At 39.7% G+C, this 13,187-nt stretch overlaps 1 protein-coding gene across 2 annotated transcripts in view; it reads left to right on the top strand.

Moving 5' to 3' along the window:
• Positions 1-13,187, top strand: part of LOC127634829 (catenin delta-2-like) — a 422,761-nt gene that overhangs the window by 241,943 nt on the left and 167,631 nt on the right. For both annotated transcript variants that reach the window (XM_052114524.1, XM_052114525.1), the window contains 2 exons: positions 97-670; positions 9,183-9,374. In XM_052114524.1, coding sequence (XP_051970484.1) covers positions 97-670; positions 9,183-9,374 — 766 coding nt within the window. The remainder of the gene's footprint in view (positions 1-96; positions 671-9,182; positions 9,375-13,187) is intronic.

Genomic DNA, 13,187 nt, shown 5'->3' with positions numbered 1-13,187 from the left:
TAGATGATCTCAATACACACACAATTGGACTAAAAGTCACATAATCCTAATTTTGATTTCATCTGCCTTTTAATAAACATCTTACTCTTCTCACAGGTGACATCTAATCGTGCGGCCCAGCTTGCGGCGGGCGACTCCGCACAGACCCAGAGCCATGGCAGTGCCCTGCTGTCCGATTCCCAGCATCTCTCTACCGCATCCGGGCCAGGTCTGTACTATTCCAGCTCTACTCTGCCTGCTCAACGCATCAGCTCGCCCATGAACTCAATGCAGTCCACGGCAGCCAGCGGTTCCCCGACTAAACTGCAGCGTCTGGGCTCGGCTTCTGACACGCCCGGCTACTCCACCATCCAGCGCCTGCCCTCCTCTTCCTCCTCAGCCTCCCCAAAACCTTCACCTGGGAGACTTGCAAAATCCTACAGCAGTAGCTCACCTATCAATGTGGTGGGAATCGGAGGATCACCCGGTACTCATACTTCTGGCTCCCCTCTACGGCTAGCGTCTCCTCCCAATAAAGCCTCACCTATTTACCAGCAGCTGCAGTCTGCAGGAGTGTCCACTTATGCCACTCTTTCACCCACCAAAAGGCTGGTGCACTCGTCTGAGCAGTACAAAATATCCCACGATCTCTATGCCACTGCCACTCTACAGAGACCAGGTAGCCTTGCTGGTGAGTAACAACTTCTGACCTGCCTTTGGCTGGGCAACTGGGAGTTTTGGGTCACAGCAATAACAAACCGTGTGTCAATGGGGCCTTCTTAAATCATAGAATATTTTCAGGCACCCAAGGAAATAGTACTACTCAATTAGGTGCTGTAGTCTGTCAAGAAATATTTTGGTTTCTTATGTAAGCCTCTTAGTTTGATTGCATTCAAAACAGCAGCAACATCAAGGGTAAAGTAGACTAAAAACACCAAGAACATCGACATGCAGTCAAACATGATGAAAGATGGAGTGCATGATCACAAGGTACTTTCTTTAATGACGATGATAGTGTTTGACAAACTGTGTGAAACACCCATAATTGATTTCCCCAGAAGTTTAAGTATTTAAAAGTTTGAAGAGGGCTGCTTTTCATTCTGTTCATGGTTGAGAGGTTATGTAACCTTTGCTTGTGTACATATGCTTGTGTTTTCTGATGTACATATGTCTACCAATTTTCTGGAGTCTTTGCTTTATTGCCTCTGACTTTGAGAGCAACCTAATGAATGAACATCAAAGTCAAAACATCAATGGCTTCTCATTGAATTAGGTAAATACCCATGGGAACCAAGCAAATAAACACGACTCTATGGCAGACTGAAAAATCTGATGCTCATATTAGTTTTCACATAGGAGGCTCCAAGGGAACTGTTTTGTTTCTTATGCATGCTTTCCTTACTCTTCCCTTACTGATCCTTACATTCAAACCCTTAATTCTAGAGACTTGAGATATTTCTTTGAAGAAATGTAGCGCTTTGATATTAAGACTTGTTTTTATCCATAGTTGCACTTCAAAGAGGTGCTATAACAATTAAATTATTGAGTCATACACTATATGCAGCTATGATTGTAAAAAGTGTTGCTATGTTTTTAATTGTAATATGTTACGTTTCTACGTAATTCTTGTCTATTCAGAAAATAATCAAGTCTTAGGCCAGAAAAGCTGAATGCTTAAATGCTTTCAAACACTTAAACGTTTTTGGTTTAATAGATTAGTTAATTGCTTTAGCTTGTTAGTTTTCAATTTTCATTTACCACAGCGTTAAGTCTGTATGCAACAGTCTGCTTCTATTCATTAATTACATTCCACAATGCACTACTAAGGTCATATAAAGAGCCCACATTATGCTAATTTACAGGTTCATAATTTTATATTGAGGGTCTACTAGAATAGGTTTACATGCTTTAATGTAAAAAAAAAAATAATTGTTCTCATACTGCACATTACTGCTCCCCTCTCTTCATCCTCTGACTGGACCATTGTGTTACACCGTTTTAGGTAAAAGCCCACAGCTGAATAGTAAAACCTTACCAAAACAATAACATTACATAGCAAGTTAGCCGAGCACTAATCTCCACACTTGATCACTATTCATGATAGTAAGAACGACAAACAATCTGCACAATTGTGCAGAGGCCTACAGTAGAGCTCTGGATGTACACCATAGCTACAACACGAAACTCAGCATCCATAAATCCACAAATAATCCAGCATACTAAAGTTATGATCCTGAAGCTCCAGATTGTCCCAACAAAGTGGGAACTGCACCATCTTTCACGAGTAACTGTCTTGAAAATCTGGCACTGGTTACTGCTGAGGAAAAGTGGTAAAAATACATTTTAACCACTGATTCTTCAATTTTTTCGCTGTGAAGAAAACCGCGTCTTCTGGACATAGCAACAACACTAACCCAATTCATCCTTACCTCGGCTATAATTACCTTTGGTTTAAGGTGGGTCAAAGTTGCCCTTCTGGTGGCATTATGCAAATGTGTTGCATAGTGACGTAGACACTTTACGGAAGAAACGGCTGGACTACAAACCAGCCGTTTCATGTAGTTTTTGAGCAGTGACTGTGGGAGAGAATACCTCCCTTTTGCATGAACTTTCTGCTTTGTAACTTTGCAGACCTGTAACATGCACAAAGAGCTATGTTACACACTAAAGGAAAGGTAAAATACCAAAAAGCATTATAGGGCCTCTAAGTCACTTTGTGTGCTGCAAGGGATGATGCACATTTTAAAGGTATAGTTCACCCATTTTGTCATCATTTATTCACACATATGTTCTTCCAAGCCTGTATGACCTTCTTTCTTCTGTGGAACACAAAAGAAAAATGTTAGTCAGAATGATATCCTCATGTCACGTATAACTTTCATTGTATGAAAAAATTAAATGTACTCAATACAAGTGACTGAGGCTGTCATTCTGACTAACATCTCCCTTTGTGTTCCATGGAAGAAAGGAAGTAGTAAGGGTTTGGAACAACATGAGTGTGAGTGAATGATGAGAGTTTTAATTTTTGGGTGAACCTTAAATTAACCAACCAGTGTGCAGTATAGAGACCTTTAATACAGTAAACCACAAAGCAGAGCACAGCTGCATTCTGAGCAGGGACCTCTTACCTTAATCACCTGTTCAACAGGCTGATTCTGGACCTGTGTGGGGTGTTGTTGATTACAACCCTATATTACCCACCCATCGTCAGCCCTTCATCAGACCTGGGAAACAGGCACACAGTGGGGAAACAGCAGGACATTGCCAAACTAGCCATCACCAGCACTCCCTCTTGTCTTTCTGATTAAAGTCCAGTATCCTGTAGCTATACACCTCCACCAGCACCCGTACACTAGATTGGGAGGGGAAGAGGTTTGATATTTCATCCAAACAACCAAACAATACTATAGCAATATTCTAAAGATAAGAACTGATGATTTTAGTTAGTTTAGTTTTTAGTTAAAACAATGATTTCCCTGTATACTAGAAGTGTGTGTGTGTGTGTGTGTGTGTGTGTGTGTGTGTGTGTGTGTGTGTGTGTGTGTGGTGGTGGGGGGGGTGTATTCTAAAGCAAAGAATCAGTGTTTTAGTTGTTTTCCCAACAACTAGAAGAAGGGGAAAACATTGATATTTCAAACTATCGTAAAATTTTACTGAAAAATAATGTAGTGGCATTATAACGCCAGTGATTTATTTTTTATTTTTTTCGAAAAGTTTTCACAAATGTCTTTCAAAAAAAGACATTACACGGTACGCAGAGCAAGTGTATGAGAAGACAAAATATACTGTGGCATTGGGTCAATTAACTTGATTATTTCTGTTTAACTAAAATACAGACTCAGAACAAGCTTAGAATATATAGCTCTATAATAGTGCTCTATGATACTTCTATGACTTTGTGATCTATTAATTCATGAAGTTCAGCAATTGTTGCGGAAAGCACCAAAGTCGAATGTAGATGAATAAGAAGTTTGCAAAGCATTGCAGTTTATCTCAGTTTTGAATCCCAATACTCTAAACATAAAAAAGTGCTAATTAATTAAAATATTTAATTGTGATTAATCTTATGATTTTTCATTGTTAATCGCGATTAATCACATATTTTGAAAGTGCTTAAATTTTACTCTCTCTCTCTCTCTCTCTCTCTCTCTCTCTCTCTCATATATATATATATATATATATATAATAGTGTTATAAATGTTTTATTAACATTTTCCAAACAAATTATTTCACAATATGAAGACAGAAATGCATAAAATGGCACAAATTCACATAACATTAAACAATAAATGCGTGAGGTTGACTAATTAAAAAAAAATTAAAAATAGGTTAAGAATTCATTGCAATGGGCATTCAATCTCTTCAACTCTCATCCTCCACAATATGTGTCATGGCTATCCACTATGCTCATCATGATCACAAACATGGAATGACTGTTATGTGTGTTTATTGTGTGTGCATAAGTGTCATGACCTCAGGCAGACACATCACAAAGGTTCCAACCAGTGGCCAGAACGCACACGGAGCTGAATGAAATGGAGAATCTGTAAATGCATTAATAACGATTAAGAAAACTGAATGTGTTAAACAATTTAAATCAGTCACATTAACTGACACGTCATGTAAACGAGAGCTCTAACAAAATTATTATTATATTACTTTCCAGATATCACAATAGTTTCACCAGATTTCTGTTGATTTCTACCCCTGCCATGCACTGGGAATCCTCGTGTGCTCCAGTTGCTTATTGCACCCAGCCATGGGTTAAAAAAAAAAGCCCAATCCAAGCCAGCTGTGTACTGACCGAAGGCTGATCAGATTTGAAGGCTGTTACACAGTTTAGACAGGAAGGGAGCGAATTTTTGATGGTATTTGATTTCATGATGTACTGTAGTATTTGGACGGATTCATGGTGAGGGGCTGATGATGTGTGTCATTAACCCCAGAGGCCATATGAGAGAGAAGAGCAGAGTTGGAAATGAAGGAAAGCTTCTTATAGTTTTATAGTGTTACTTCTGCAAAGCAAAAACAAACACAATATCGAATAGAATATAATAGGATAGAATCCTTTATTTTGGTCACACATTATACACACAGTTTTTTGGAGCAGGGTTAGGTTTAAGGGCCTTGATCAAGGGCCCGACCAAGCCTCAACCGCTGAGCCACCACTGCCCCAAGACAGAAAGTACTTTGAAGTGATGAAATGCTAAAATATTTTCCTGTCTGACTAGAGACTAAATGGTTAAAAGTAACATCTGCAGATGAGCATAGAGCAAGGCGGAAATCAAATTGTCAAATTAATTTTTCTTTGAAAAACAGACTCAAAACAGTGAATGCGCAGATGAGATTATACTGGTGTGGCATAGCGGAGGGCGGGGCTGGATCGTGATTCTGCACACCCGGCCCCTAATCAGGCTAATTAGCCCTTGAGAGGGATAAAGGCCGACCGGAGACGGCAGTGCGACAGAGAGAGAGAGAGATTTACGGGCAGCTGTTCGACACCTGTGTGTGTGTGTGTGTGTGTGTGTGTGTGTGTGTGTGTGTGTGTGTGTGTGTGTGTGTGTGTGTTTGTCTTTTTGGTTCAGTTTTATATTAAAGTATTAGTTATATTATCAAGCCAGTTCTTGCCGCCTCCTTTCCATTAATCCCTTTACACTGGTGCTGAAACCCTGGAAGGAGGAGGGATGCACCGTAGTGGAGTCCTCGCCGCTACCATCCACCCCAATGGAGCAGCCATCCGCCAGAGGACGGAGGAGCCCGGCCGCCTGGAAGTGGAGGAACAGCCGCCGACTGGAGAGGTTACCGCTGCCAGAGGTGGGGGAGACCCCTACCATCCACCGAAAATGCGGACAAATCCACAGATCTGTCTGGACGCGTTCCGTCCATCAGGGGCTGGAGGACTGCCTCTGATCCACCAGGGAGGCGTGGCTGTCATCCATTAGAGGGTGGAGGAGTGGACGAGGACTCTCCCACTGCCGCTCCGTGTTGGCCTTTCCATCTCTTTTAAGATGTTTTTACAGTTTTTTTGGCCGGTACTTCACTGTTACAGTGAGTACCCACTGTTTTTAATTATTATTGTTACCCTCCCCTGTCCCCTCCCAGATTCAGGAAGGCAGGGATGACCTGCTGGCATATAATTTGTGGTTACAGGTGTGTGTGTGTTTGTGTTTGTGTGTATTTATTATTCTTCAATGGTTTCTAACCTGGCTCATCCAATCAGATTTCAGAGCTGTAGATAGTTTCGATTTAACAATAGATGTATTGAATCTATTAAATCATTATTCCTTAATTACAGCTGACAGATTACACAGTGCAAAGCCTATTTTTAGATGCCTGAAGTGCTATTAACACTTTCTCTGTGATTAGACAGTGGAGAGGTACTTCAGAATGCTTGTCTAAGTTGTACCAAATGTGTACCAAATGTGTACCAGATGTACTAACCAATTTATTCAGCAGGCTTTATCAAAGGATTGTGGATTACTTTTTTAGATTTGGTGTTTCATCATTAGGTGGGGAGGGAGTTTGAGGGAAGATTAAATGGATGTTACCTGTGACTCCTTGCAAGCTAGCAGCTCTGGGGAATGGTTTTGTATAGTTTGTATAGGTCACTGTGCAGGAGCTGCTGACCTGTCAGTCCAAATTGTCCACCTGGACAAAGAGTTTAACTACTAAATTGGCTGTGAAAAGCTGTGAGTCTCCTGCAGTGAGCTGCACTGCTTTCCTGCTGTCACAGAAGCTTGTAAACACTTGGAGCTATTGGCGACACCTCAGACAGTCTGTCTTCTATCTGTCGCCCTTTCTCTATCACTCTGTTTTTGTGTGTTTCTTATGTTTCTTACATGTCTCTTCTTGTCCTACAGGTTGTCTGTCAGTCTTGCCCAGTTAGCCCAAATCTCTGTCTCCATATCTCTGTGTCTTTCAGTATTGATCTTTTGCCTAACCAATACTTCCATCAAGTGTTTGTGTTATCTATAGGACTATCAATTTAACATGTTAATTTAGTTCAGTAAATCAATCATTCCCACTGACCAACCAAACCACACTTTGTCTACAAAACAAACAATATACAGTGCTGACTTCTAAAGCCACTTTTTGTAATGGCTGTTCAATGATTTGCTCATCTTCCACAATAATGTAATGTCTTTTAAATGATCTTCATTGAGATTGGTTTCTCAGCAAATAATAATATACACGATTGTTTGTGATTTAATTTGATTAGTTAATAAGCATAACCAACATATCATGTAATAATGTGATGACGTTATGCGCAGACTCTCACACTGAAATCGGAAACAATAGGTTGACTTTTCTTTAGCTAAAATCGGTCTGTGCTTACCGAAAGTCAAAACCGTGTCACCAGTGACCAAAGCAGTATGGGCATGTGTGAGCTCAATTTTCCAGGTGAAATGTCCACAGAGGGTTCTAAATGCAAGTTGTTATCGGCTGTACTGGATGTAATACATACATTAAAATGCATATTTTATAAACTGAACAACCCAACTTAACCACCAAAACTAAATCTATCCATCAGTAAAGTGAAAAAGGTAATGTTAGATGAAAAAATGCAACTTCCGCATTGCTGCTTAATGGAAATGTGATTATTTCCTGGTTTCGATCTGAACCCGGGTCTTTCATGCGGTTGACGCAATGTGCCTTTGGTCTCACCACAGTGGAATGTTAACGCACTTGAGCCAATGTGAAAATGTCTGATGGGAGATTGTTTTTCAGAGTCGGCATAATGTGGCTGATCCTAGTATACTGGAACTCTTGGAAACAACATGCAGCAACCTATGTGATCATGCTGTTTTGCAACCTGGTCTCATAGAATCACATTTCTATACCTACACTTTTACTAAATGATTTTTACGTGTCTCTTATCACAGCACTTTCCTGGTGAATGAAGAGGTGCTGCAACAACAATATTTTTTTATTCACTACAACACAAAATCACCAGTAAAAATTATGTAATTGCTTCTACAATAGTGTTTTTATGTCACATTTGCTTTTTATGACTAGGGTAGGTTTAGGTTGAAAGTTAAGGGTAGGGAGGTCAGTTTTGTTGATTTAAAACTAGAAAGAGTATTAACCTTAAAATGCTCATCTGTTTTTCATCTCTCATTTGCTTTTTATGACACTATTGGATAAAAGTTTAGGGTAGGGAAGTAGGTTTCGTTTATTTGATATTCGATAGAGCATTAACCTTAAACACCTTATGTTTGGTAGAAACTTTAGTGCCTTTTAGTGCCACTCTGTGGACTTTTCACCTTGGAATTGCTATAATACACATAAGGAACCACATAATATAATTTTGCAAAAATGTCACCAGAGTCTTTTACTTATAAAAAGATCAGGCTGATTTCTTTTTTTTTAATCGACTGACTACCAAGTTCTCATTCAAAGTCTTATTGACTGAATAACAGTGCAATAGATAGAGGAAAATGTTAATTCTCAGGTTGAGAGAGAGAGAGAGATGCGTTCATTATTTTATCCTCAGAAGCAACAGTGCACCAGAGCAGATCTGAAATTGCTGTGGTTTGCAATTAACATGCATCTGCTGTGTGTATTTTGTTCAATCTGGCTGGTTTGAGGAAGCATCTCCACTCTAATATGTGACTGCTGATTGTTTGCATAGCTGTTTACAGTAGTACATCTCTGTCATTCAGTGAAAACCAATAAGACTAGCTGCCAAGATTCTGAGCAACGTCCAAGTCTAAAGTACAGTGTGTGCCTGTGTGCGTGTATGTGTGCGTGCGTGTGTGTGTGTGTGTATATATATATGTGTGGGAGATTGGCATCCCTCTAGGCTTGTGTAAAACCAAGGTATATTGAGTGTGGATTTATGAGTATGTGAGAGAATGTAGAGTAACAATACTCTACCTTTTGCCTTTCATCTATGTGTATATTTCACATACTTCATCTTTTTATGGTCTCCTTGCTCTCTGGAGATCCTAGCATGCACTTTTGACTGGAAATCGAAGGAAGTATTGACTAATGTGCTTTCAGATGCCTTTTGACATTTTTTTGATTGGCAGCTCTGGCCTGATAGCCAACAGCATATGTACATTTTTGGATCAGTATAATGATCCCAGTTCATGTAATTGCACTGCTGTATTGGTGTTGCCCATTCATAAGGGACATAGTTTGCAAAACTATTCTTTTTTCAGAGTAATTAAAAAAAATTATGTCTTTTGCACCTCTTGCAGGATCTCGTGGTTCATACAGCAGTCAGCACACCCACCTGGGTCCCGAACTGAGGCCCCTGCAGTCCCCCGAGCATCATATTGACCCTATATATGAAGAAAGAGTCTATCAGAAAGTCCCCATGAGAAGCTTGAGCCAGAGCCAGGGAGAACCACTCCCTCCGGGCCATACTGGAACCTACCGGAACAACACAGGTAAAGTTAACCTGCACCCTCTAGCTTTGTTCAAAACTTAGTGAGATTTCTACAGAAGCAGCATTTGCGTTTTCAATGTGAAGGCTGCCATAAATTGGAGGCAACTTCATGCTGATATATACATTTATAAAGAATGCATATTCATAATGTATAAGTTCCCTGCAAGTTCTATCTGAATGGATTTCTGTGATGTTGAATTGTGGCTCTTGTGCTCATTACCGCTGTATTATTTTCATCCCACTGGTTTGTTAGACTGATTAAAGCTAAATGTTACTTGTAAAATGGGGGACCTCAATGAAACTCACTCTGAAACACGAATACTACCTAGCTATGTGCGCCAGTCACTCAAGTTGCACAACCATACAGAAATACCCTGTAAAAGTAGTCACAAATTGCTGTTTGACATTTTAACATGCATGTAAGTCTATGAGTTCCCTCTTGGAATGTGTTATGAACAATGTATAGAACGTTTGTTAAAGCAGCTTCTCAGAGCATCTTTGATCCCCTGTCCCACAAGGGCTGCTTGAAGTTACTGCATGGATGCGAACTGCATGACAAGCGTAGTTTAACCACCTCTGAATTGCACACCGACGGCATCTGTGGTGTATTTTGCTAAACTCTTTAATAAAAGTTTCATAAGAGTCTCCAGGTAAAATCTTAGTATCTTCTCATGTGTTTTGCGTATTGGGTTAACAGTAGGGATTTAGCTACATGTGGAAATCAGATGAAATCAGAGCCTGCTCTTACAGAACTCTCTTTTTCACATTGATTTAATTTTTTATTTGTATATCAGTTAGAGGGAAGCAGGTACTGTAGTAATACTTTAGGAAAGAGAAGTAAACAATTAGAAACTCTAAATGACAAGTCTGACATTTAATCATAACAAAAATGGGTCATGCATCCCATAAAATAATACAATGCCGTGTTTACTATAACAGTTTTGATAAAACCTTAATGTTTTCTGAAGTGGAAATACCAATGCTTTCAAAACCATAATGTTGAAGTTTATTGGCCAAAATTATTGTTTGAAAAGTTATATTATAAATTATATATGGTGTAGATAAGAGAAGAGAGAGATTGATCAATATAAACTTCATTTTTCAGGAACATACCATGTAAAGCAGATGTTTAAATATCATTCACAATTCTCTGCGCAAGTATACAATTAAGTCATCACTGGCAGTCATGGCTGGTGCTGGTCAACTATTGCCCGAGTTTATTGCCTGACGGGAAGAGTGTTCCATGACTTATATTGTGTCCTTCAATAATGTATAATGTATAAGATGGTTCCCCCTATATGGTTAGTGCCCTACACAGACAGCATAATCTGCATATAGGGAGTGGCAGCCATGCTGGCAGGTACATTTTGAATTTCAGACTGAAATTTCTTAAAAAGGTTATAAAATCCCAAAAATGCACAGCAAACTTAAGACTGAAAGTAACTACAAAACAAATTTTGAAATATTAAAGCGTTGAGAGTTGAGATGAAAGAGTTTTGAGGTTTGTACATTAAGACAAAGTAGGGGGGGAATTGCTATGATGTATTTCAATGCAGTACTTGCATTGCTTTATTTACAAATATTAGTACAAATATGCTGCATTGTCTCTCTATTTTCATTGCTTTGAGCAATTTCATATAGCAAACAAATCATTTAGAACAGAGGCACTGCAGTTGCACCCTGATAATAAACGGGCATTTTCCATTCAGCAGATTTTATCTCTGGCTTGAGGTGACTGCAATTCTACGATACAGCCTTCATTTGTTTGTGATCAAGGTCGGCTCCCTGATGGAGTCCATGAGAGTAGGAAGCAGTTTACAAAAAGTCACTAATGAAGATCTATCTTGCGTTTGTTTGATGTTGCATCTTACACAAGTCTTATTGCTCACTCTATCTGTGAATGCATTGACCTTAGTTTTCTTTGCTTTCTCTCTGTTCTGCTTTGCTCTCTTCCTTGCATCTCTGTGTTCCTTCCTTTTACTAAGTGGCTCATTAGATCCACAGATGAAGTACAGAGCTAATGACGACATTAGTAGTCATCACAGATGCGGTATTAACATGTAGCAGCTCTGTTCTCCTTATAACAAGTCTTTCACTGGGTGCAAGACATTGATTGACATTCACTAATAATTGCATACAAGTTGCATGCTTATGTAAGGAGAGAATTGTTTTTAATCCAAATTTTGGTGATATGGCCCGGTCCATGACCGATTTTGTGAGATTTATCCAAATAGTGCTAATATTGTGCTGAATTGATTTTTTACACATAAGCTACTTTCATATAGGGGGCTATTATTTTTGCAATAACCGTTTATTTAGCATGGTACATTATGAATTCCCTTTAATACTGATTCCGGTTTAAATGCCTTATTCAGTCCGAGAATCAAATATGATCTTGCACAAAGCTCCAGATAATGTGAATCTGATTAAGCTCCTCATGGCCTTTCATTCTGCTGCCTGCACCTTCGCAAAAGCCCTTATACATTTTCAGCTCTGAAATTCAAACTTCATAAAGTTAATTAGACTTTGTGTGAGAGGGAGAGGAGAGCAGCATATGCGGAAAGTGCTGAAAAGACTCATTTTGGAACAGAACAAGGAATTAACGAAAGCTCAAGGGAAGTGCTCTATCAAATGATGCTGGAGCTTTCCTTCTCACATCCTTGTACAACCATCCACAGAATGAACGCCAAAGTAGTGAAGTTTTGCTATTCTTGTAGAATTCTAGGAAGACTTTTATTTGACCTCAGTAGAAAAGAAAACTTCAGTTTAAGAGCCTAAAACAGCACTTGAGGTTGAAGTGGAGAAAAATGGGAGTGCATTTCAGCCATGGTAAAGTGCAGTTTGAAGCAAATGCGCAAATAGTGGAAAAGCAGTCTTTGGACATGGATGCACTTCCACAGTCACAGGGTGCTCGTACAGTATTTACTGTATCAGTTGAATGGCTCCCTAGATTGCAATACAATAAATCCATTTGACAACCACCAATGAAATTATTGTTGTCAGACCATGAAAACTAGAGGTGTGAATCAGCATAGACCTGGTGATTGGATATTCCAATGTCTTGGTCGTGATGCAATAATATTGCCATTCTTTGTCATTAGTGTATTGTTATTCTAAACTGTCATGTATCACAATTTCTTACTCACTTGTCTTGTTTCATTCATCTTTATTGGATTTCGGTCCTTTGTGCAACAAGTGCTGAACTTCCTACTTAGCTGCACTGTTTTTAAATAGTTTTTTTTTTCTCCTATGTAAACATACGCTAGATGGAATTCTTTTGCTGTTGTGCCGCGGCCCGCGTCTTATAGTTCTTTCAGAGCTACGCACAGTTTCTCGCATGTTTTTGTACAACTGCATTCTGTTTCAATCATTGTGCTAAAAATATCTAGATGCAGCACAATAATGACGTTTTAATAATGATGTTTTAATTTAAAGGGTAACTAAACCCCTGCTCAGAGTCTGACTCCACCCACTAGCAATATTTGAAAAATGCTCAAAGTGGGCAGACCCCAGCGGGGATAGAGGGGACGAACCGAGGGCGGGGCTGAGCGGGGGTTGGGGGGGGCGTGCACCTGAGACCCGTAGTGACAGATTAATTGATAGCTGCTGTCAGACTCTAAAATGGAGAGTGACTGGAGTGATGCAAGTAGCTTTGCCACGGAGTGGTCTTTTGAAGTCGAGGACCTTTCTCCCCCACCTTCACCTGAAGTGGAGGAGGGTGAATTGTCTGTGGACACAGGGCCGGAGCCATATCAATTTGAGCCACTGGCTCAAACTGCGGTTTTAACTCCCTGTTGAGCATCCGAGTGCGCAT

The sequence above is a fragment of the Xyrauchen texanus genome, chromosome 42, assembly GCF_025860055.1.
Source record: "Xyrauchen texanus isolate HMW12.3.18 chromosome 42, RBS_HiC_50CHRs, whole genome shotgun sequence".
Lineage (NCBI taxonomy): Eukaryota > Metazoa > Chordata > Actinopteri > Cypriniformes > Catostomidae > Xyrauchen > Xyrauchen texanus.
Note: the sequence above shows the minus strand (reverse complement) of the source record. Positions and strands in the feature narration are given on the sequence as shown.